This window comes from Cyprinodon tularosa, unplaced genomic scaffold (genome assembly GCF_016077235.1).
Source record: "Cyprinodon tularosa strain WSP-4 unplaced genomic scaffold, ASM1607723v1 ctg448, whole genome shotgun sequence".
NCBI classification, from domain to species: Eukaryota; Metazoa; Chordata; class Actinopteri; order Cyprinodontiformes; family Cyprinodontidae; genus Cyprinodon; species Cyprinodon tularosa.
In genome coordinates, this window is record NW_024039172.1 from 211,107 (window position 1) to 233,613 (window position 22,507).

Consider the following 22,507-nt stretch of genomic DNA (forward strand, 5'->3'; position numbering starts at 1 on the left):
TGTGGGTTCTATAAAAAATGACTCAAGGAAGATGAGTGCAAATGTTGGCCACAGTTTTTAAATTTCTGTTTACCTTCATCATTTAAAAGCCCTCTGCCATCAGTGTAGTAGTAACCAATAATTCCTGAGAAAGTTAAACTCTGGATACTTGTACCAAAAGTTAAGTAGACAACAAACCTCTGAGGTCCAGTGTTTGATTGGGCTAAAACAGCAGAAGTAAGGCATTACATTGTTACATATAGCAAAACTATAAACATTCAGAATAATTTTATTAATTTTGTACCGTGTCATGGTATGACAACATTAAACAGTTTTCTTTGTTATATTAAAAGCAAAAAATATGAGTTATACAATGATAAAAACTGAAGTTTGTGTGAAATATGATATTAAAGTGAACAACTTTCTATATCTTACATTAAATACGTAGGCTTGTTTGCCACAAATGAAACACCATGATTGACACACACATATCACAAGTGGGCACAATCGATCACAGGCCATTCACTTTTTTCTTCTTGTAAAACACTACGGGTGCATTGTGCACCAGCTTACCACACCTTTGCTTTTCTTTTGAGTTAACTCTGGCTTAAAATGATTTCTTTCACAACTGAAATCCATATGGAGAGATGTGTCAGGCCTTAGTGGGACCTCTCTGCCGCAGCTTGGCCATTTGTGCAGCGATGAGGAGTAAAGTTCCAGTGAGGAGCTCCAAGCCGTAGGAGAGCCAGGCCAGACCTAAAGACCAGCCGAAGGAGGTGTGGATGGAGGCTAGACCATCAGGTCCAATCAGACTCTCTGTCTCTGCCAGGGCTTGGTACGAGTAAATGATGTAGAGACTTGCACCACACAGAGTCAGCAGACCTGGATGACAAAACATTAAATGGAAACAGAAAAGTGTGAACATGACATCAGTTAGTTGTTGGTTTTCAAACACACAGCTGTATTTTGGTTTAGTGAACTGGGGAAAACTAAACTAAATGCAGTTTCATAAATTAGCATTTATTCAACAAATATCAACTACTTCATCTGAACAGTCTAAGGAAAATAATGTATCTCTTGTCCAAAAACGAACCAGAAACATGAATTATTTATTGCAATTATGGAACAGAAAAATACATTCCAAGGCACATAAGGGAGGGAATAGTTGGATTGCTTATAGCAGCTGAAAAACATCCCGAAGTATGAATTGCATAAGGGACATAGCATGATGTATTTACATAAAGAACTGCTCACAAATAGATATTGGTCATGAAATTAACTATTAAGTGTCTGCGGGTGTGTTTGTTTTAGATTTAATGCAGCTGAACCAACTTCCTGTAGTGCAAACAAAGGCTCAAAGCCCGTTAGGATGGAATCTGTAGGAATGCATCTCTCCATTTCCTGTGGAGCATAAATCGAGTCCAGTTCTGGTATCCCACAATGCCCCATACTTTCCTCACCACCCATGTTAAGTCTTTCCTCTCAGCATCACACCGTCACGGTGAGAGACAGGATTCTAGAGTCTACACATTTTTAACTTTCCAGAACAGAAGAGCCGTTCTTAGGCATTCTTCTCCAGGTGGGAGGTTTAGGAGAGAGATAAAGTGGGTGTAGCTATAACTGCTAGACAGTAAGGTGATGGTCAGAAAGCTGACCAGGTCAAGAATCCAGATGTCAGGATTTATTTAGCGAGTCACAGTGAAAGGATTTCATGGCATTATAGAAACTACAAAATATTTGGGTGCTTAATTTTTTAACATCCAACTATTACAGTTGGTTATTATTTCGACATCAAAATTAATTCATTTGTAAATTTTTTATACTTTATATTTATTTGAATGTAGCGCTTCAGCTCAAAATCAATCCTTTCATATTCAGGAGTCCCAATATTAGTTTAATCAGACACAACCAAGACTTTACTGCTTCCTGTTATTATTGTTATAGAAACACAGCAACACATAAAAATGATTTATCATTCAAAATCGGGATGAGCTATAGACAATCCTATCAGGAGCTTTTCTTTTTTAGATCTGCTTAAGGTCATGAACTGTACCTTGAGCAGTAATCTGAGAAATAAATCCAGCTCCAAGGTATTTCATATTGAAAAACCCACTGATGTGTAGGATATTAGTCCTCCTTATCTACATAGAGGAAAACAAGATACATGCACAGTGTTGCTATTGGAAACCTTTTTAAATTTGACAGCTTGCCGAGTTTTAGTGGATGCAGTGGATGCAAGTGGAGTTACCCAGGGTGGTGACTAATAAAGATTTTATTACAATTACACCCTGAGGTGCAACAGAGAAGGGGATTTGATGAGGAAATGGGTCTGATGTCTCATCTTTATGCTCTTGACGGCAATGAGTGAAGGTACAGAAAGAGACAGAGACACAGCTGGGAAATGACTAGACTGCAAACGGAAAGACGGTCTGTACCGACAGGAATTAGCTGCCTTTTAGAAACAACGTCAATATCTGGGTTCAGTTTTGTCTGTTAGGTTTTAATCTGTTAGGTGATGAAGTGGATTTCAGTGTCTTTTCAGAAAAAACATCTACAGGTAATGTGGCAACTGGAATCTAACCTGCAACTTTCCAGTGGGAAGGCGAAGGCTCTAAAATAAATGTCAGACTGTTTAGAAAAGCAACACTCATCATCAGAAATGTTCTTCAAATGAGGACCAAGACATAGATCAGTTTTAGACTAAGCTTAATTCCTCTGATCATAGAACAGATCAGACATTTGAATTTGTTTGCAAAGCTTAAGCATGTTTGAGGATGTTTTCTGTTCTGGTGAAAAAGTACATTTCCAGGACTGATACTCTAACCTCCAGGGTTGTTTTTGGGTCCTTAGATTTTGCACTGTTTAAACATCCTTTATCTGGAATCATTAAACCTTTTAATGATAATTTATATCACTGAATATGTCCTCTGTATATGTCTTTTGAGCCTGATGAACTGTCCATCCCTATTCACTGTTCATGGTTAATAATAATTATAACAATAATAATTGAATTTTCTTGATCTAACATTGGAGAAATGTACCTCTGCATTTAACCCTTCCCCTTGGGGAGCAGCGGGCTGCCATCGTGGGGGTCTTGATAGTAGACCTAGAGTAGCAGTCTGTGGGAGCCTTTACCAAGAACCTCCTTATTTTGTCCTCCTTTGGACGAGCTGTCTTGGTTTTACGCCCCCATCCTCCCAAAGACCAGGAGGCCACAACCCGCAACCATGACAACCAGTCAGAGTTGATAAAGAATGCATTTGAGGAAGGCCATGACTTGACCGAAGGCTACAGGGTGGTCTGGACAGTGAAATTATTTTATATAAAAGACCATTGTTAGCAAACATTAGCTAAGAGGTGGAGAAAGGCAATCACAGAGGTAAAAGGATGGTTTTTGTGAATCTCATACACAAGCTTTAGGATACATATGACTGTTACAAAATGATTTAATGTGAATTTTGCATAATATGGGACCTTTGAAAAATAAATAACAATGGCAGACCAAGTGCACAACATCTGTAAGATCTGACATTTTTCGAATACTTGATTCAGTTAAATTCAATTCAACTTGCCTTTATTAATCCCAAAGTGAAATTAAAGAAATTCCAGAACAGCCCATCTAAGAGACACAGAACAATAATATAGAAGAATGACAGAAACTGATGTAAGGTTTCCCAAAAAAAAAAGAAAAAAAAATCTACATATAGCACATGAGAGCACATGGAAGCGAGTGAAGGGGATGACTCTGAGGGCAAATGCATCCTTAACCATGTGAGATATGGTTGGTGGGTGTCTGTATATGAGTCCATGAACCACGCCCAGAGCGCCTCTCAGCCATAGTTCCTGATATGAAGCAGTTGTCGTTTGGTCAACCTTCGCTGCTCCTGGACATCAGATCACATATGTAGGAGAAAGGATGGTGGGGGGAGCAAACCTGTTTACATAACATCAACATTCAAGGCTGGTGTTCTGTCAGATGAGCATACCGCATCAGACCAGCATACCCATAGTCAATACGCACGCTCAAGATGTCATATTTGCATTCATCCCTTTAGTTTTGAAGGAAAAATAGACTTTAAACTACCTCAACAGTCGTGTATCCCTTTAATCATGTACAAAACAATTTTTTTTAATAGGCTTCCAAAAACACTGAAGTAATAATTAATTAGTTTTTTGTACATTACAAAGGGGTACATGCCCATTGAGGTAGTTTAAAGTGTATTTGGGTATGCTGGTCTGAATGGGTATGCTGGTCTGACTGGGTATGCTGGTCTGACTGGGTATGCTGGTCTGACTGGGTATGCTCATCTGACAGAACACTGGCATATAAAAGCCAGATTCACAAATTTTGTTGGTATATCAAACTTGTCTTAAAATGAATGTAAGGTGTGTTTACATTTAATACTCACTTGATTTTTTTTTCTTTTTTTGCAGTAAAATGTAAAATTGAGGCATAAAGAATTAGAAAGAAAAAGAACCATGCGGTGACCCATTGCACCACTGGAGCCTGTGAAGAGGAATGGCATAATGTGGGTTGCAGTTGATTATTTGACCTAATTGAGAAGTAAAAAAAACATAACCATGGATTTAAACTTCTTTGTCCGCTTTCTTTGTTGTTGGATTTTTAAAGAAATTTAAGGCCTGACCAAAAAAAAAATGCTTTTAATGTTTCTGATAACTTCCATCGTTATGAATGTATTTCTTCTGTTTGCAGAATGCGTTTTTTCAGGGCAGTGGATCTCTGTTCAGCTATGTGGAGCGGTAGGATGCTCTTATCATTGTGCCTTTCATGACTAAACCCCCATAAACTAATTAGTACTGGGTATGCTGTATGTGAGGGTGTAATTTCAAGCATCTTTTTTTTTTTTACCTTTTTTATTAAATGTCTAAACACAGCAAAGAGACACTAATATAAACTTGCCAAGTTTATGAGTTAATATTAAATAAACTATAGCTCCAAAAAAAAGCATCAAAAGAGCTGATCAACAAACAGTTTTTTGGTCGGATTGTCAAGATGTTCACAAGAAAGCTTTAATCTGATTCAAACCTTCACCCCATCCTGTTCCTCACCATGTGCGGATTATTAAGGAAAGACTATACAGTCTTTGTAGGTAAGTATCTGTCACAAGGTCCTCTTTATAAAGGTCATAAGGCTTTGGCAGCAGAGAACCCAAACAGATCAAGCTCAAAGAGGTGTGCCACGAGCTAAAAAGGAAGCCCAACAGTAATCTGATAACCATAAATACCCACTTTACCACAACAGCGTTAACATGGTTAAGAATAATCTAACTTTACAAATAACCAAACTGTAATTGGTTAAATATTCCATTCCAGGCATTTTCTTTTCTGTTTTTAGTTTCCTAATCTCTCCCGTCTTGATTTACATCACTCCATTAGAACAAACTAAAGTGAGTTTTAACTCGTCAGCATTTTTCTTTACCATAGAAACACATATCCCAGCAGGTGCCGCTTGAATACTTCAAAATCTTCCTGTTAGATAACCCTTCTGCAATCTGTTTTTTTTTTTTTTAAGATTTCAACCTACTTTTTCTGTGGAGCCAAACAGGAAACTTGTAAAAATGTTAATGGAAACATCAATAATCCATAGATTCTTTATTCATTCTGAATATCTACACAGGAATGGTCATAAAAATTATCTAAAAAAAAAACTTTTGGTATGAAACCTGAGTCATAAAAGTTCTATTTATTGCTCTATGGTTGTATATTTGAGAAAATACTTTCTCTGAGCATTTCCAAGGGTTGAGCAGCTTTGTTCCTACTGTAGTCTTCTTCATCCCGAGGGCCACTCTATTATATACCGCTTTAAACCTTGGCCATTGAACCGTTTCAAATTTAGTGACATTTAAATTTAGTCCAGTTCATTCCAATGTTATTTTACATAACAAATTATAGCACTTTATCAAGTCCAAGTGCTTTACACTACATTGGGTCATTAACACATATCCTAACACGTGCCTTCTGATAGCCATCAGTAGGTCTAGCAACCCTCTAGAGTTGCAGGATAAACAACTCCATCAAAAACTAATGCACAATATGAAAGTGGAAGGAAAGAGGGTACATGGTCTTCAATATTTACAAACGTGAACATTTTTCCATAGTTTTGTATTCACCTTTCATTAGGCTATACTTAATTGATCAACTCTTCTCTGCAAATGTAGCTGTTGGAGTTTTGTTTCCTTTTTCTAGTTTTTCTGATCTAGGGCAGAATGTTTTGTCAGATTCTACTCAGAAGATCAACTGCAAACACAAGAAATTCTCATTTGGATTTAGATCTGGAGTTTTCGCATGGCCATTCTAACTTCTATGCTCTGATCTAAACCATCCCATTATACCTCTGGAAAAGGGTTTATGGTTACCAGTTTAAATCTACCGCAGTCTCAATGATCAGCTTCTCTGTCTCTGCTAAAAAAAAAAAAAAAACATGTTGACTGCATGATGCTGCCACCTCCATGTTTTAATTTATGTTAAACTGTTGAAGATGAACTTTTAGCTTTCTGTCAAGACAATTTACACTCAGGGTTTCCCCCCGCTGTATTCAGAGTTGGGCAGAACACCCAAAAATTGAACTTGGGTTGGAGTAGCACTACTTAATTATATGTTCACTAAAATAATACTGAATAGTAGCCAAAGAAACTTCTCAATAAGAACAATCAAGTATTTGGTAAAAAAGGATCCACTCACTATTCATAATAATATCTGGATCAAATTTTAAAAAATGAAGTATGGTTACACATCATACGAAGCTGTATGTAAATTCTGGTGTTTCCAAGAATTTGATAAAGAAAAGCGTATAGCATACAGTGATTACATAATACAAATATGAATATCTTTTTGTGACAAAACATGAAATCAGACTTACAGTGTAGTATTTAGGTTAGAATAGGGTAAGTTATTTCTGGTAAAATGATTTAGAAAACTGTTAACTGTATTTTTACTTGTCTTCTGAATAAAAGCAAATGTGAAATAAGATTAAACCATTGAAATCTCTCTTAAACATAACTGGGGCTAATTGCTTCCTTGGTTTAGTAAGAGTGGTGATACTTTATACTTTATACTGTTTTTGTTATGTGTGGTTAATTACTGGTGAATGAAGTTACTACATTTCTCTGCAATATATATTTTAATTAAAGCTACAGTGTGTAATTTTCAGTGACATCTACTGCTTTTGTTAGGGATTTTTCTGATGTAGCTAATATCCAAACCCTTGACAGAAAATATTTTGAAACATTAAATTAACTTTTAAATAAGTCCCCTTTGATCTCATCAAAGCAGCTTTGGTCTATTAGTGTGCTCCTTCCTGAGAAGAGCACTATCACCATGTAAATGCAGTCACTATGCACTCTGCTATTCAGAGTGATAATTAGGAGCCCCAGCTATTTGGACAAGCTTTGCTCCCAGTTATTTATGTAACAGAAAAGCTTTGCACTTTGTACACAATTCAACTTAATCTTGGATGGTTTAAAAAAAGTCCATTAAAGTTATTAGAATTCCAATCAAGCATACAATATTAACAATGTTATGTTCATAGATGATTAAATTCTTACAACAGTTTGATTAGAACTTAAATGATGATGGTTCAGTGAGTTGTTCCTTCCTGCACATAGTATCTAATAGGGAACAAGTAAACTAATATGTCTATAATAGTTACGTAAGAAGGGATAAAAAAAGAAGCAAATTAAGTCCTTCAGCTCTGATCCATCCCCTGTCACAGCCAGTGTGTCTCAGGGCTCTGTCCTGGGGCTGCTACATTTTATCATCTACCTTCTGCCCCTTGGTAAAAAAAAAAAAATGTTTTAATGTAAGATTCATTTTCCTTGTTATGCGGATGACACCCAGCTGCATTTATCTGTCTATTAAGTCTAATAAGCCAAACTCCAATCTCCCTACCTCATACTTCACCTCCTGCCTTGCTGAAATTACATCCTGGTTCACTTCTAACTTGCTGAAGCTAAATTGCAGCAAAACACCTCCTGGTAGAAACCAAATCAGTTTGTCCAAGGCTGACACTTTCTTTAATTGAGTTGACTGGTTTCACTGCCTCTCCCTATCCTCAGGCCAGGGGTCTGGGCGTCATCCTTGATAGAAACTACCACATCAGTGATTTTATCCGTTCTGTGTATCTTCATCTAGAAAGTCAATTCAATTCAGTTTATTTATATAGCGCCAAATTCACAACACATGTCATCTCAAGGCACTTTACAGTTCAACCAGATCATACAGTCAAATTGATACAAAGTTTTCTATCTAAGGAAAACCAGTTGATTGCATTGACTCATTGACTCAAATACAATCCCCCACACTAAGCATGCTTGTAGCGACAGTGGAGAGGAAAAACTCCCTTTTAACAGGAAGAAACCTCCAGCAGAACCAGGCTCAGTGTGAGCGGCCATCTGCCGAGGCCGACTGGGGTTCAAGGAGACAGAAGCAGACATAGAAAAAGCAGCTGTAAAAGGCGGCCCCGTCCAGGAAACACACAGCCAGGCAGACGAGCTCCAAGGCAGCTCCCATGCCAGAGGACGAAGAGAGCACATCCACTCAGTCACGGTCAGAGAAACAGGACCACACTGGAAAACAGGCCGATTTCCAACATCCAAAGTCATCGTCTTTGTCTCTCTTTTTTCCAGTGCTCTGCTTCTGTTGCTGTTCATAGTCTTGTCACCTCCCTAATTGATTACTGTAACTCTCATCTTGTTGGTGTTCTTTAGAAATTCCTTTATAAACTTTAGTTGGTCAACAGCTTATTTAATTATCAAAACCCCCTCCTGCCATTACATCTCTGACCCCCTTCAACTTCAGAATTCTGTTAAAAATCCTGTTGTTCACATTCAAGGTAATCCATAATCTTGCCCCCCCTCCCATATTTCTAAGCTCTCCTTCAGTTTGCTACCCCTCCTAAATCCTCATATCCCCCTTTTCCATCCACCTCACTGAGTGTCTTGCCTGACCTCATCAGCATAGGGAGCAAAGAGAACCAAAGCTCTGCTCCTAAACTCTGGAATTCACTCCCTCCTCAAACTCGTAATGTTGACTTGATCTCTGGTTTTAATCAAGGCTAAAAACTAATAATTTTAAGATAAAAAATACCTCCACTGATTGCATATGTCCGCTGATTGCTGTTTTTAGTATTGTTGATTATGTTTGCTGTATAGTGTCTTTGGGTGTTTTGAAAGGTGCTTTAAATAATGTTTATTATTATTAAAAATGTATTTTTGTTATGTTTAATTCAACCAGAGGTTGTCCTCAATATAAGACTGACCCATCATTTTATCTGAATTGGTTTAATGTGGAAACTGTCCAGCCAGAGCCAACCTAGACTTTATCTCCCAGAGCAGAGGTTTCTGAACAAGTTGTAACTGAAACTAAAAACATGATCAAGCTACCTCAAAGATAAGCATCCAGAAAGGCGTTTTCCCTTTAAATTTTAGAACCCTTCCCAATTATCCCAGCAAAAGTGAAGAAATATCTTACCTCGATCAACCCACTAATCTAAAGTCTGCCCTACTCGTTTGGATGCGGTTTTCTTCAGATTTATTTTTTGCTGAGAACACCTAATTCAATTTCTCAGAATTGAATAAATCTCCACAGATATACACATGTTCATGCGAGTCCCATAGTCCTGAGTACAGCTCAGCAGTTTTACATCAGAACAAAGAGCAGAGCAAATAGAAACCACACCTGATCATTATCTTGTTACCTCAATTCATTTTTTTTTTTACTTTGCATGAAAGGGCAAGGGTAACGTTTGTGAGGTAAGAACCCACATTACAGACACAACTATGCCAATTTGTTTCTGTAAGGTCAGAAAGATCATACAGGACCAAGGGTCCAGGAAGATCTGTTAAAGACATTAGCATGGGAGAACAACATTTAGGCTCTGGTTTAGACAAGAGAATAAAACAGGTCAAAATCCAAGCAGTTTGGGAGAAAGGCATAATCCAACACAATTACTCACTGGACAACAAAATTACCTCGTCAAAGGGAATAAGAAGAGAACAAACTTCATTTTCAAGCTGTCCAATGGCCAGTTAGACAGAGCAAATGCCCACATAAAATGTACTATTTTAATCTCAACACTCAAAGGAAAAAATAACTGGTCATGGCAATCTTAGGGCGCTGAACCCCAAAAGGCCCCCAGATGGTCTCAAGTGAACCCCAAGAAACACAAGCACAACAACAAAACATTCATAACCTGTGGTTATTTATGTAAGAAAACACCCAACCTAGTCCAAATAAGGTCTGAAGGTGTTTTTGTTTATTTTTTATTTTAAGAGCAGAGAAACTTCTTCAGCAGGATGTAGTGCTAGCTGGAACCACAAGCCAAACTTTACTAAGCCTAAAAAGCTCTTTGTAAGGTTCCAAAAGCACAACAAACTCAAGCGGAGAAAGTGGTCTCTTCATTTTCTCCCTTCTTAAAAGAAGCCGTCTGGGTGTTCAGGTTTTTGTTTTTTAGGTATTTTAAAAAAATAAAATAATGATAAATGTTAGAACTGTAAATATACAGTCATATGTTTATATTACTATTTTTTGTTAATAATGTATTTTTTACTGTTTTTCAAGGCTGCAATTTAAAAAATGATATTGGCTAGAGCTGTTTAAAACGAAATTTCCAAACGCTCATCCTTGATCCTGTGTACCACTGCCGTGTTCTGCTCTGGAGCCGTTGGAGCACGAAGGAACTGAATGTCAGCTTAACCAATAAAAGTGTAGCAGAAGCGTGCTGCATGAGGATGCATTCAAGTCCACTGGGACATTTGACTGTTTTATTCGCAAATTTTCGTAAAATCCAAACAGTGTTAATGTTTCCAGCCAGGTGGCAACACGGGTGGCAAGGATCACTTCTGGGGTGACAATTGCCCCCCCCCAGCCATCCCTGTGGCTCCGCCACTGTACCAGTTCGATCTGTGGACAGTTTTTCATGCTTGCAACAAAATTAGCAGCAGTAGTGGAGTTCAGAGACCAATCCACTTATTAAATCTATCTTTGCGCTCCTGCGATTTATCCAGAATTTCTGCATTTGCACTTTTTCTCTCACTCACAACTTGGTGGTCGGCTGCATATTTAGCATACTTTCCTTAGGAATGCTTTTCCAAATGGCACATTTTATTTCGTGACAACTTCTCATTATAAAGCAAAGATGCAGGCTTCCTTCCCCAATACCTATCAATCCTGCCGCGTTGGTAATGAAAGCAAATGATATGATCCGTTCTTATTTGAATCCTCTGTTCTCATCAGCTATCTTTCTTTTTTTCCCTTTGGAATCCACGGCCCAAGACTCACCGACACTCAGCAGTCACCTGCCTTGCAACATGCAAGGCAGCCTGCAACGTGTGTTGCTGGCTATGATGCAATTTTTTGTTGACAGAAATGTTTACAACTATTGTTTGAATTTATTTATTACACAAATGTTTACAGCATTGGAAAATATAATGAATATTTGTTTGACCGCTTACACGCCATATTAAAGGTACACTATGCAACCGGTGTTGATTTTCCAGCGAGGCTCCCACCAGAGGGCGAAAGTAAAAGTGCACTGTCGTAAATATGCACAGCTGTTCTCCTGGTTTCTCTGTCAAGCCAGGCACGGTTGTTTTGAGCTTAGCAGACAGGCGAACGCAACGAATGACTAATGCTGCGTTCACACTGGACGCAGCTGGCGCAACAGAAGCAGCGAGTTTACATGCAAAGTCAATGGTTGACGCACGTCAAGGCGCAGCAAAAGGTCCTGCGGCGCGTTTTGAGCAGCGGGCGCAGCACGTCTGAGCAGCTGAAGCAGCGCGTCGGGCGCGTTTAATCATCTGACGCAGGGAGAGAGACACAGCGCTGATGATCAGAGGCTATGATCACATTTCTTAAACAGTTTATTGATGCCTAAATTAACTTAAAATGCAGAAATCTGCCGGCAGAATATGCAGTTCGGATTATTGAGATGAAAAATACCTACCAGCTGCCGCGGTGAACCGCGAGGAGGCGACCTGGCCAGAGGCTGCTGATGAAGGGATTCCTAGGCGCACCGCTGGTATGTGGGGGTCTGAGCGGCTCCGACAGAAAAAATATTGAAGGCAGGATAATAATCTAAATGAACTGACTGCACTGATTACGTTTTCAGGTGTATTTTCTTACTTGAACACATATTAAAACTACTTTATTCCCACTGATCACAGCAAATATAGCTGCAAGGCAGAGAAAGGATAGTGAAGCTCCGCCCAACGCGCCTCAGACACACTTTTGCACCACGCAGCCAGAGCAGCAAAGCTGCTTCAGCCGCGCGTCAGAACTAACTGGTACAAGCAGCAAAAATGAAGCAGCAGACGCGATTTTGCTGCTTTTGCTGCGTGAACGTAGCATAACTGCACAAAGATCGCCACTGTGCTAGCAACGAGAATGCTTTTAACTGGGGGGTGTAGCAGTTCTCGCTGTAAAGCAAGACCGACTCTCGCGAGACTTCTGAGCCTGTGGGTGCGGGCCGAGGGCTCCTGCAATTGCAAGTGCGGTATTTCCCCCACAGACCACCAGGGCGGCCGAGAATATCTTTGTTCAACCTGAAATGACTCATTTAATCATCCAAAACGTTATGGAACACATTAATTAACTGAAAAATGTTGCATAGTGTGCCTTTAAAACAAACAAACAAAAAATCTATCTTTTTCCATTTTCAGAAACTTTTGAAAAAGCTCCAGGGAGCCTCAAGGGCTAAAGAGCCACATGCAGCTGTGGAGCCATGGGCTGCCCACCCCTGGACTACATCTAAATAAATACGTTTTAAAGCCTTTCACACATTGGTCATATGACCAAAACAAATCTCAGCGCATCCTTAGAGGGAAGTGGATGGGATAGATGATGGCATGAAAGACTGAAAAAACAACTTAACATAAATCTGGCATCTATTGGATCTATTCAAGCTAATTTAGTTACTTTAACACTACTGCGTCATATATTAAAGAGAACATAACAATACTGTCTAGACCACCATTACTGAAAACAAATAAACTAATCTGCTGGATTTATATATTTGAGCATGTTTTGCAAATTCTAATTGAATTTAATAATATTGTGAAGATACTACATGAAATGAAAGGTTTTTATATTAGAATTTTTATCTATTTTGATTGAAAATGCATTAACTCATTGGGTTTTCTCCTACGAAAGCAGGTTCTTAAAAATTGTGGCATAAAGTTGAACTAACAAAACTTGTGTACTAAGAGACTGATGTTCCTTTAGGTTCAAGGACATGCTGAAGAACTAATTAAACTAATTGAAATTCAGTAATGAGAGAAATTCAGTTCCCTAAAATAATCTGATCTCCTGGTCGCACAGCAGGCTCTGCTTGCCGCTCACAAGACTCTTCTCTTCACCGATCTGCTGTCCACTAAACTTAACATCATTCTTGTACCACGGCAGGATCTGGCTTAAACCTGTACCCGCCCCTTAACACCAACCCTAAGCAATAACCCTCAGTTTGCACACTTCCACAAAGGGTCGGCCGTCCCAGACCACGGTGGATGGAACGAGCAGACCGTCCAGCCCTTAAAAAAGCAAGTCTGCCCGGCCCAATCAGGAACAAGGACTCACCTCTCAGACTCCTCTCTTCCCCACACCTACCCCACCCAGCCATGAAACATCCTTTCATACAATATCCTTCAGTATCTCTTCAGACCTCCTCACTAAGTTTGCCTTCCAAACCTGTACCTGGACCCCGGAGCCCATCACAGAAAAATTCAAGATAGTTTACTATTACAGTTCTTAGTATTTATAGATCAGTGCTTCAATGTTACTTTTGTGTGTCTGCTTCACTCTTCTTGACCCTCCAGTTAGCATGTGTTGTGAGTTTGTGCTATATTACAGATTTTAATTAAAAACAAAATGAAAACTGAAACTAAAAAAAATGATTTTAAATAAAAGAAAATGTAGACCTGTTGCAGGGTATGTTCTTGGAACAGGACATACCTATTTTAATATAAGTATGAGAATATATTGCATAGTTTATTTAGTGTACTGTGCAGCGTACACTGGCTGGGCTTCTTTTGCATAATTTACCTAAATGAAGCATGACATTGAGGCAACAAGCCCAAAGGTAGAAAAAGGCTTGTCTGAACTGGTGACTCTATAGACTTTCATCTTCATCTTGACGATTACCTGTAGATTTTCAACTGTGGCTTGATAAACCACAGGCATAGGGCCCTCTGAACAGAGGGCTGACTCAAAGGGAATGAAAGGTTGTTTCCAATTAAACCAAAAAGGCGACGGCAAAGGTAAATAACATAGTCCTTCTTTTCATTGTAGCCAAGCCATAATCAACTTATCTGTTCTCCATTTTGGTTGGCTGAGACACACTTAAACAATTTTTATCAAAGACATAATTAATGTGCCTATATATATATATATATATATATATATATATATATATATATATATATATATATATATATATATATATATATATATATATATATATATATATATATATATATATATATATATATATATATATCTGATGGTTGTATTAACTATAAATGTAAACAGAGTTTTATGAAACTGCCTAGCACTGCCTAACCACAGTGAATCAACAACATAACATGAGGAAGGTCCCTGATTCATAGCGGCATCCTGGACCACACTCAACTTGAAATAAATATCTCTAGCCAGACCTTTCAGGGAATTTCCAATATGAAATAATAAATGAGCATTTTTTCCTACCACACTTCACCCCCTAACAGTTTTCCATTATTATGCTGAGATAACGCACTCAACACACAGCAATCTTCTTAAATTAGTAATGGCCCTTTTGGCTAAATGTTTTTAATGGCAATCAATTAGGCCAAAACATGGCTCACATATAGGATTTATGCATTTGAAAATATATGATTAGGGAAATAATGTGGTCCAATAAAATAATTGGTATGTATCTCTAAAATATGTTATTTTTCAATTGAAATATTGCAATAAAGCCACTTTCTGATTTCCAGTTGACTATGATCCATCCCTATAAATGAGTGAAATGAGGCTGGACTTACTGCAGACAAAGAAGTAAAAGGCTGTGCCGGTGAGCAGGACTGGGCTCCGGGCCAGAGAGCTGACCAGGCCGCAGATGCCTCCAACCAGCAGCAGGACCAGGCTGAGAGGCAGCATCACTACTATGGCACCATGCATGCCTGAGAACAGAGAATGGCTTTGAAACACCGGAGGTATGGCTGTCCTTACGCACAGTTAACAAAGGTTAGGAACTCACTCAGCATGCGCAGCTCTGTCTCGTTGTATTTGGAGGAATCGGCAGAAAATGAATCAATGGAGTCATCTTGTGTTGTCCCGCCTGGATGTAAACAAAACGCTGTTTGTTTTAGATGACTATCTGTTATTAATATCAAATCATATTTAAAGGCGGTGAAGTTGTTGCCACCTACCTTCGTTGATGCGCCACAATCCTGAATGAGAGCTGAGATCATCAAAGTCAGTCATATTATTTGGGTTCATCTCTATGATGTACCAGTGGTCGGTTCCCAGAGAAGTGGCCAAAAAGGCGAAGCTGAGAATCCCGCAGACACCAGCAGTGATGACCAGAGCGCCAAAGGTTACCTTCATGGTGCTCGGCTGAGGCTTCATGCGTAATGCTGGCTTCCCAGCGGGGATCCAGGATTTCTACCCGATCTACATTAGCAGGGGGGTGGATTTCTATAAAGGATCTGAAAGAAAAAAAATCTGACAGCAAAGTCTGCCATTAGTCAGTTTGTCTTTGCTTCTGTGAGGGAGGGGTTTGACTTCATGAGGTGGGCGCGGATACGCAGGGAACCGCTGGATAGGAAAGGAAGTCTGGTGTGTTCATATTATAAGACAACCTGTCATTTAGGGTTAGAAACAGTTAACGCTGAAACATTTTCAGAAAACTAAAAGCAGTGTTTTAAAAAGCATCCAAACCCCTTTAATATAGTTTCTAATTGTTTCCTTATATGCTGCTGTAAACTTTATTCGAGTTCTACTTACCTATGTGTTCCATAGCCAGGGGCGGATTTGGAAAATGTGGGGCCCTAGGTAAAGACCGACAGGGGACCAACATAGCAGGAAAACAAAAAAAAAGTGCATAAAAACCCCCGCATCACTTGATTTCATTTTAATTTCTTCAGCTACTATATTAAGTGATAGAAATGTTTAAAATGTAAAATAAAAAAACACTAAATATATAACTGAGGGATAACTGCCAACCATCCATCCATCTATTTTCCAACATGCTTATCCCTACTGGGGTCACGATGGGAGCTGGTGCCTATCTCCAGCTGTCTACGGGCGAAAGGCGGCATTTGCCATCTATATTTTTATAAATATATATGTTTGCCCTACTTTAAGAAAAATAAAATATGACAAGCAAACAATGATGAATCTGGCAGATTTCACAGTAATGAAATATCAGCAAAATTTTTTAGAAACTGGTATCATAATCGTCAGCAGCCCTACCTAAGGTTTGCATTCATCTGTTCCTGAATTAAAGTTATGAAAAAAAAAAACATAAAACAAACTGAATTCATCAAACAAGATGAATCCCTATGAGAAATGTGGTCGGTTGTTTTTAAATGTAGGTTCAGACTAGATTTCCAGTTGAAGTGTGTCCCTCAGTCTGGCTGATCAGGGTTGATTTGAGGAAGGATAAAAAAAAGTAAAAGCCACCCTAAACAGACTAGTTGGACAACAAAGCAATTGCTTAAATCAAATAACATGTATCAACCCAAACCTTTTATTCAATTTATAATCTGTGGCCAGGTATAGTTGATACATTTTCCAGTCTCACTGAGCTTAAGTTACTTTGCAAATATTATTTAGTATCCACATGTGAAGATGGGGACATACCTGGAAGAACTGCAGCAGGAAATGTGGCTCTGCAAGGTTTTGACTTAGATGAGCTGAATCCAAATCCAGGTGATATTTTTCAGATTTGTATTTGCAAAGAGGTTTGAAAACCATGTGTTTTCTACTCGATAACTCACTGCTTTGTACTGATAAAATATAAATATTATAAAATAACATTAAGGCTTGGTTTTGTAATGTGAAAAAACATGAAAATGTTCAAGTTATGCCCCCGCCCATCCTCCCCACCTTCTACAGAAGCACCATAGAGAGCGTTCTGACCGGCTGGCTCACTGTATGGAGTGGAGGCTGCAGCGCCTCAGACTGGAAGAAGGTGAGAACAGCAGAGAGGATCATGGGGGCTCCTCTTCCCTCCATTAAGGACATTTCATCCCAGTGCTGCATGTCCCAACCCCGTAACATCATCAGTGACTCCTTACACTCCCACCATGCTCCAGAGGCTTGGCAGCATTCACTGCAGGTCCAGCATGTTCTGTAACAGCTTTTCCCTGCCGCCATCAGACTGTTGAACTGTTAACTCTGCATCACACTCGCAACATTATTTCCTACCACCAACCTGGCTGAAACTTTTATAATCCTTTTAAATAGTACACAACTCAATATTATACTGCATTTTGCACCATATTTACTTTGCACTGCACTGAACCTTTCCATATTAATGCACTTTTGCACCATTATTTTTTAAACTGGTTCTCCTTTTCCCTTATACTGTTTACATGATGATCACTTCTGCACTTTATAAATGGTAGTGCTCAATTTCACTGTTGTAAGCTGTAAGCAACACAATTTTGTTTTGTATACTCTGTGCAAAAAAAATAAGAATAAAGTTTGTCTAAGTCTAAGGATGTGATAATTTTACAAAATGTCAATTCAGTTTATTTATATATCACAGTACTTTATCTCATGATACTTTATAGCTAATTGAGTTAGATCAAGATAGATTGGTCCAAAGCTTTTCATCTAAGGAAACCCAACTGAGTGCATCAAGTCACTGACTTTGCAGCATTCCCAGGATAAGCATTGAGAAACAGAGATTTACTTGTGTTGTATCATTAATTCTGCAGCAATTGCTGACATCAAGGATGCATGCAGTGACTGTGAAGAGGAAAAAACTCCCTTTAAACAGGAAGAATCCTCCAGCAGAACTAGACTCGGTGTTAGTGGCCTTCACCAACTGGGGACTTGGATCTAACAGAGCAAACACAAGAAAGGAACATAGAAGTAGTTAAATACGCAAGAATTCTACTCAGGAGATGCTGTACTTGATAGTTTTACTCAAGTACAAGTAGTAATCCAAAAAATGACTTATGAGTTAAAAAAAAAAAAAAGTAAATGCACCAAGTGACTGATCTAATTTGTTACTCCTGACATCTAATTTATTATTTAAAAGAAATGTTGTAAAGTTACACAACTAATTAAGTTATATGCAAAGTCTGGTGTTTCAAAGAATGAGATAAAATATCCAAAATATTAGAAAGTTTAATATTTATGATATGTATTCAAAATAATATAATTATTCACTAATGTTAAGGGAAAGAAACAATTTGCTGGCATACCATAAATAATAAATTATGAACAGTTTAGTTTGTGCGCTCAACTCGCTGGCCATAGGTTATATCCACGTAACGTCTTCCTAACGGAATATCTTCAGAACGGCTCCAAATGACACAAAACTCATATGGGTGAGTAGAACATGATATAATAACGTAAGATCAAGGGGCCAATGTAAAAAAAAAAACAAGCAAAAAAACGTCATTCCCCTTTAAGGTGGCCGGTTCCAAGTTGTTCTCCTGTTTGAATCTCCTCTGAAGCTTCATCATGGGCGCCTCAAAACAACTCTCAAATGATCTCTAAACAAAGATTGTTCAACATGGTCATTCCAGGGAAGGATACAAGACGTTGTCTCAGAGATTTAAACTGTCATTTTCACCGTGAGGAACATAGGAAGGAAATGGAAGACCACAGGGACGGTTCTTGTTAAGCCCAGAAAAAAAAAAAATAGAAGAATGGTGAGAATGGTCAATGACAACCCGCAGACCACCTCTAACTTACAGACCACGTCCAAAGACCTGCAGCAGCATCTTGCTGCAGATGGTGTCTCGGTGCATCGTTCAACAAATCAGCGCACTTTGCACCAGGAGAAGCTGTATGGGAGAGTGATGCGACAGAAACCTTTTCTGCAAGAACACCACAAACAGAATTGCTTGTGGTTTGCAAAAGCACATTTGGACAAGCCAGCTTCATTTTGTTTTAAGATCCTGTGGGCTGATCAAACAAAGATTGAGTTGTTTTGTCATAAAAAAGGGCATTATGCATGGCAGCAAAAAACACAGCAAGAAAAACACTTGCTACACACTGTAGATTTTGGTGGCGGTTCCATCATGCTTTGGGGCTGCATTGCCAATGCTGTCACTGGGAATCTTGTTCAAGTTGAGGGTCGCTTGGATTCCACACAATATCAGCAGATTTTTGAAAATAATGGTCAATAACCAATTACCAAGTTGAAGAAAAGACGGATATTTAGATTTCAGCAAGACAATGATCCAAAACTCCGCTCAAAACCTACCGAGGCATTCATGCTGAGGAACAATAACAATGTTCTGGAATGGCCATCCTAATGCCCATAGCTGAATATCATTGAACATCTGGAAGCAGGCTGTCCATGCTTGGCGACTGTTAAACTTAACTAAACTGGAATTGTTTGGCAAAGAAGATTAGTCAAAAATCTCTTCATCCAGGAACTCATTCAAAGCTACAGGAAGCCACTAGATGCTGTTGTCTTGCAAAAGGAGGATCTATAAAATATTAATGTCTTTTTTGCTGATGTGCCCATATTTTTGCACCTGTCAAATTTTGTTTTAATGTGTACTGCACCTTTTTTTGTTAGTTCAATAAACCTCGATTCAATACTGAAATCGTATTCTGTCCATCAGTTATTAAATATATCAAACTCAAATAGCTGTTGCAAACAGCCACATGTTTAGAAATAAAAATAATTAAGATTAATAGGGGTGCCGAAACTATTTCATATGACTGTAATTACTAAACCGTTGTGGCAGCAAAAAAAAAAAAAACACACCAAAAGAAATGAAATAATATAATATTCTTTAAGAAAGACTTGAATATTTTGTTGGAATTAAAGGAACAGCACTAGACTGGTTTAAATCTTATCTATCTGATCGAATTCAGTTTGTTCATGTTAATGATAGATCTTCAACACGCTCAAAGGTTACCTGTGGAGTACCACAGGGATCAGTGCTAGGACCAATTCTCTTTACTTTATACACTGCATGAAAAGTGGGATTTTCGTCAATATACGGCACTGTAGATTGTCGTGGAACTTCAGGTTAGCGGCAGTATACGGCAATTTGCAGGCTTCGACGAAAACTCCCGTAAATTGTCAGAAATTGACGTGGAATTTCTTAGGCAGTGTTCCCCCCATGCCTCCCCCCCATGGAATTCTAGGGGAGGCTTTAACATGTAAATGAACATGCTGTGAGCTATACAAATGCAAACCAGGGTTGCAGGGGGGGTTTTACCCCCCCTGCAACCCTGGGTAAGAAAATCTCTGATACAAAGAGATCAGGTATAGCCTCTTACATTTTAGCTTGAATTGATTTATTTAATTAAAGTATAGAGACAAAAACAGATCTTTAGCTGACAGAGCAATACATTTAGAGCAGTAATTATTTTTTTTTTAAATTTGCATTTAAGATAAAAAATAAAATGTTGTCTGTCAATATGCTCAATTCACAATTACTTAAGTGGAAAAGTTTCAAGAAATGATTCTGAGATGATTCACTTTATAACATGGCGCATTATCCTGTTGGAAGTAGCCATCAGAAGATTGGTACACTGTGGTCATAAGGACATAGGTCAGCATGCTAAATTGGTATTAAGTGGCCCAAAGTGTGGCAATAAATATCCCCCAAATAGATGGTAGCTTGAATTGATTTATTTAATTAAAGTACGCTAGATTACTGTGTATGCAAATGTTATGTAAAAAAAATACACAAAATAATTTACTTCAAAAATTAGTTTTAATCAGAATCAGTTGGCTGTAATGGTTAATTTTTTTTTAGATTTCCACTTTTTTTTTTTTTGTTATTGAATATATAAGAAAACAATAACAATCTCAAATAACAAGTCAATAACAAATATTCCAATACAAGAAGAAATATCACAACTCCTGCTTTTGAAAAATAAAATTAAATGCACAGGCTGGAACAAAGTATAAAATAAAATAAATAAAAATAAATAAAATAATAATAGTAGTTAAAGTAAATAAATCAGTGGGGACTACCAACTGAAATTCTTCAATTAACTCAAACAATTTAATTGCATTTAAATTCTGCATCTTTCTCAGACATCTTTTGAAAAGGGAAAGTTCATTTTTGAGAGCAGAGATTGGGAGGGAGCATTTTGCATAGCGACATTTATGGATATAATACTTTGTTACAATTATTAGAATATTGATTAAAAATTCAAAATTTTTTTTTCTTTAATGGATAAACCGAATTGAATGTTTTGCCAGGAAATAAAATCTAAATTTATTGTTTTAGTTTTTGGGAATATATACAAACTATGCTCTAATTTCTAGATACCGATCTGTTTTTACTATAATTTAATTTGACAAACCGGGTCTTCTCTACATTCTTTTTTCTGTTTGGTGCGATTGCAATAGCGGGTCTTGATCTGGACGGACCGGAGGGGAGCAAAAAATAGCTCAGCTCCGTATTTTGACGGTGAAGGACGGAGAAGACGTACGTGGGCGGTGACGAGCGGAGGATGTGGAACAGCTCTCATTGATTTACATGACAGACAAGTAATACAGATAGTAGGATGGACATTTTATTAGAAATAAATCATACACTGTTCAGAATACGAAACATGGGGCTGATAGTTACATTTGTGTGGGTTCCAGCACATATTGGGGTGGAAGGAAACGAGAGGGCAGATAAAATGGCAAAAAGGGCAATTAAACATTCTATTAGTTTTATAGTTAAAATAAGTAAATCAGAAGGAAAGAGTATTATTAAAGAGAAACTTATGGAAATTTGGCAAAAAAGGTGGGATGAAGATAAAACAGGAAGATGGTTTTATAAAATTCAGAAGATGGTAGGAGAAAGAAGAAATGGAAGAAGAAATAGAAAGGATGAAAGAGTGATAACAAGGTTAAGATTTGGTCATACAGGACTTAATCATACACTTTTTAAAATACAAAAACATAAAACGGGCAAATGTGATTTCTGTGATAAATATGAAACCATAGAACATGTTATATTAGAATGTCATAAATATGAAAAAGAGAGAAGATATATGAGAAGAGAGTTTGAAGACATTAAGGAGAAGGTTAATTTATTAGATATACTGAGGAAAAATTTAGGGAGTAAACACATACAAATAATTATTCGATTTCTAAAGAAAACGAAATTATTCCATAGAATTTAATTATAGTAAGTGTGTTTGTGAGTGAAGGAATGATATACAAAGCTGTGCACAAATATGTTTATATTTTTAAGTGTGAATGTGTGAATGTATGTTTAGAAGAAGTTAGGGTAGAATGTATCAGGATCAATATTTAAACCATCACGAACCACACTCCATACCAGTAAGTGGCGGTAATGCTACTAACAGTTTGTTGCCAACCGCCATA

At 37.9% G+C, this 22,507-nt stretch overlaps 1 protein-coding gene across 1 annotated transcript; it reads right to left on the reverse strand.

Annotated features, from left to right (window-relative positions):
- Positions 1-252: 252 nt before the first annotated feature.
- Positions 253-15,737, reverse strand: tmem235b (transmembrane protein 235b). Its single transcript, XM_038300357.1, has 4 exons — positions 15,399-15,737; positions 15,227-15,307; positions 15,012-15,149; positions 253-861 (listed from the first exon to the last, which is right to left on the reverse strand). The coding sequence occupies exons 1-4, from the start codon at positions 15,595-15,597 to the stop codon at positions 632-634; spliced, it is 648 nt and encodes a 215-aa protein (XP_038156285.1). The 5' UTR covers positions 15,598-15,737; the 3' UTR covers positions 253-631.
- Between the last annotated feature and the right edge of the window lie 6,770 nt (positions 15,738-22,507).

What these genes read in the sequence shown, in the direction of transcription:
- tmem235b (XM_038300357.1), bottom strand. Translation starts at nt 15,597, where the DNA reads ATGAAGCCTCAGCCGAGCACCATGAAGGTAACCTTTGGCGCTCTGGTC. An exon ending in ATTGTGGCGCATCAACGAAG is followed by an intron (nt 15,308 to 15,398) that starts GTAGGTGGCAAC and finishes GTTTACATCCAG; the next exon opens with GCGGGACAACACAAGATGAC. An exon ending in CTTTTACTTCTTTGTCTGCA is followed by an intron (nt 862 to 15,011) that starts GTAAGTCCAGCC and finishes TTTGTCATCCAG; the next exon opens with GTCTGCTGACTCTGTGTGGT.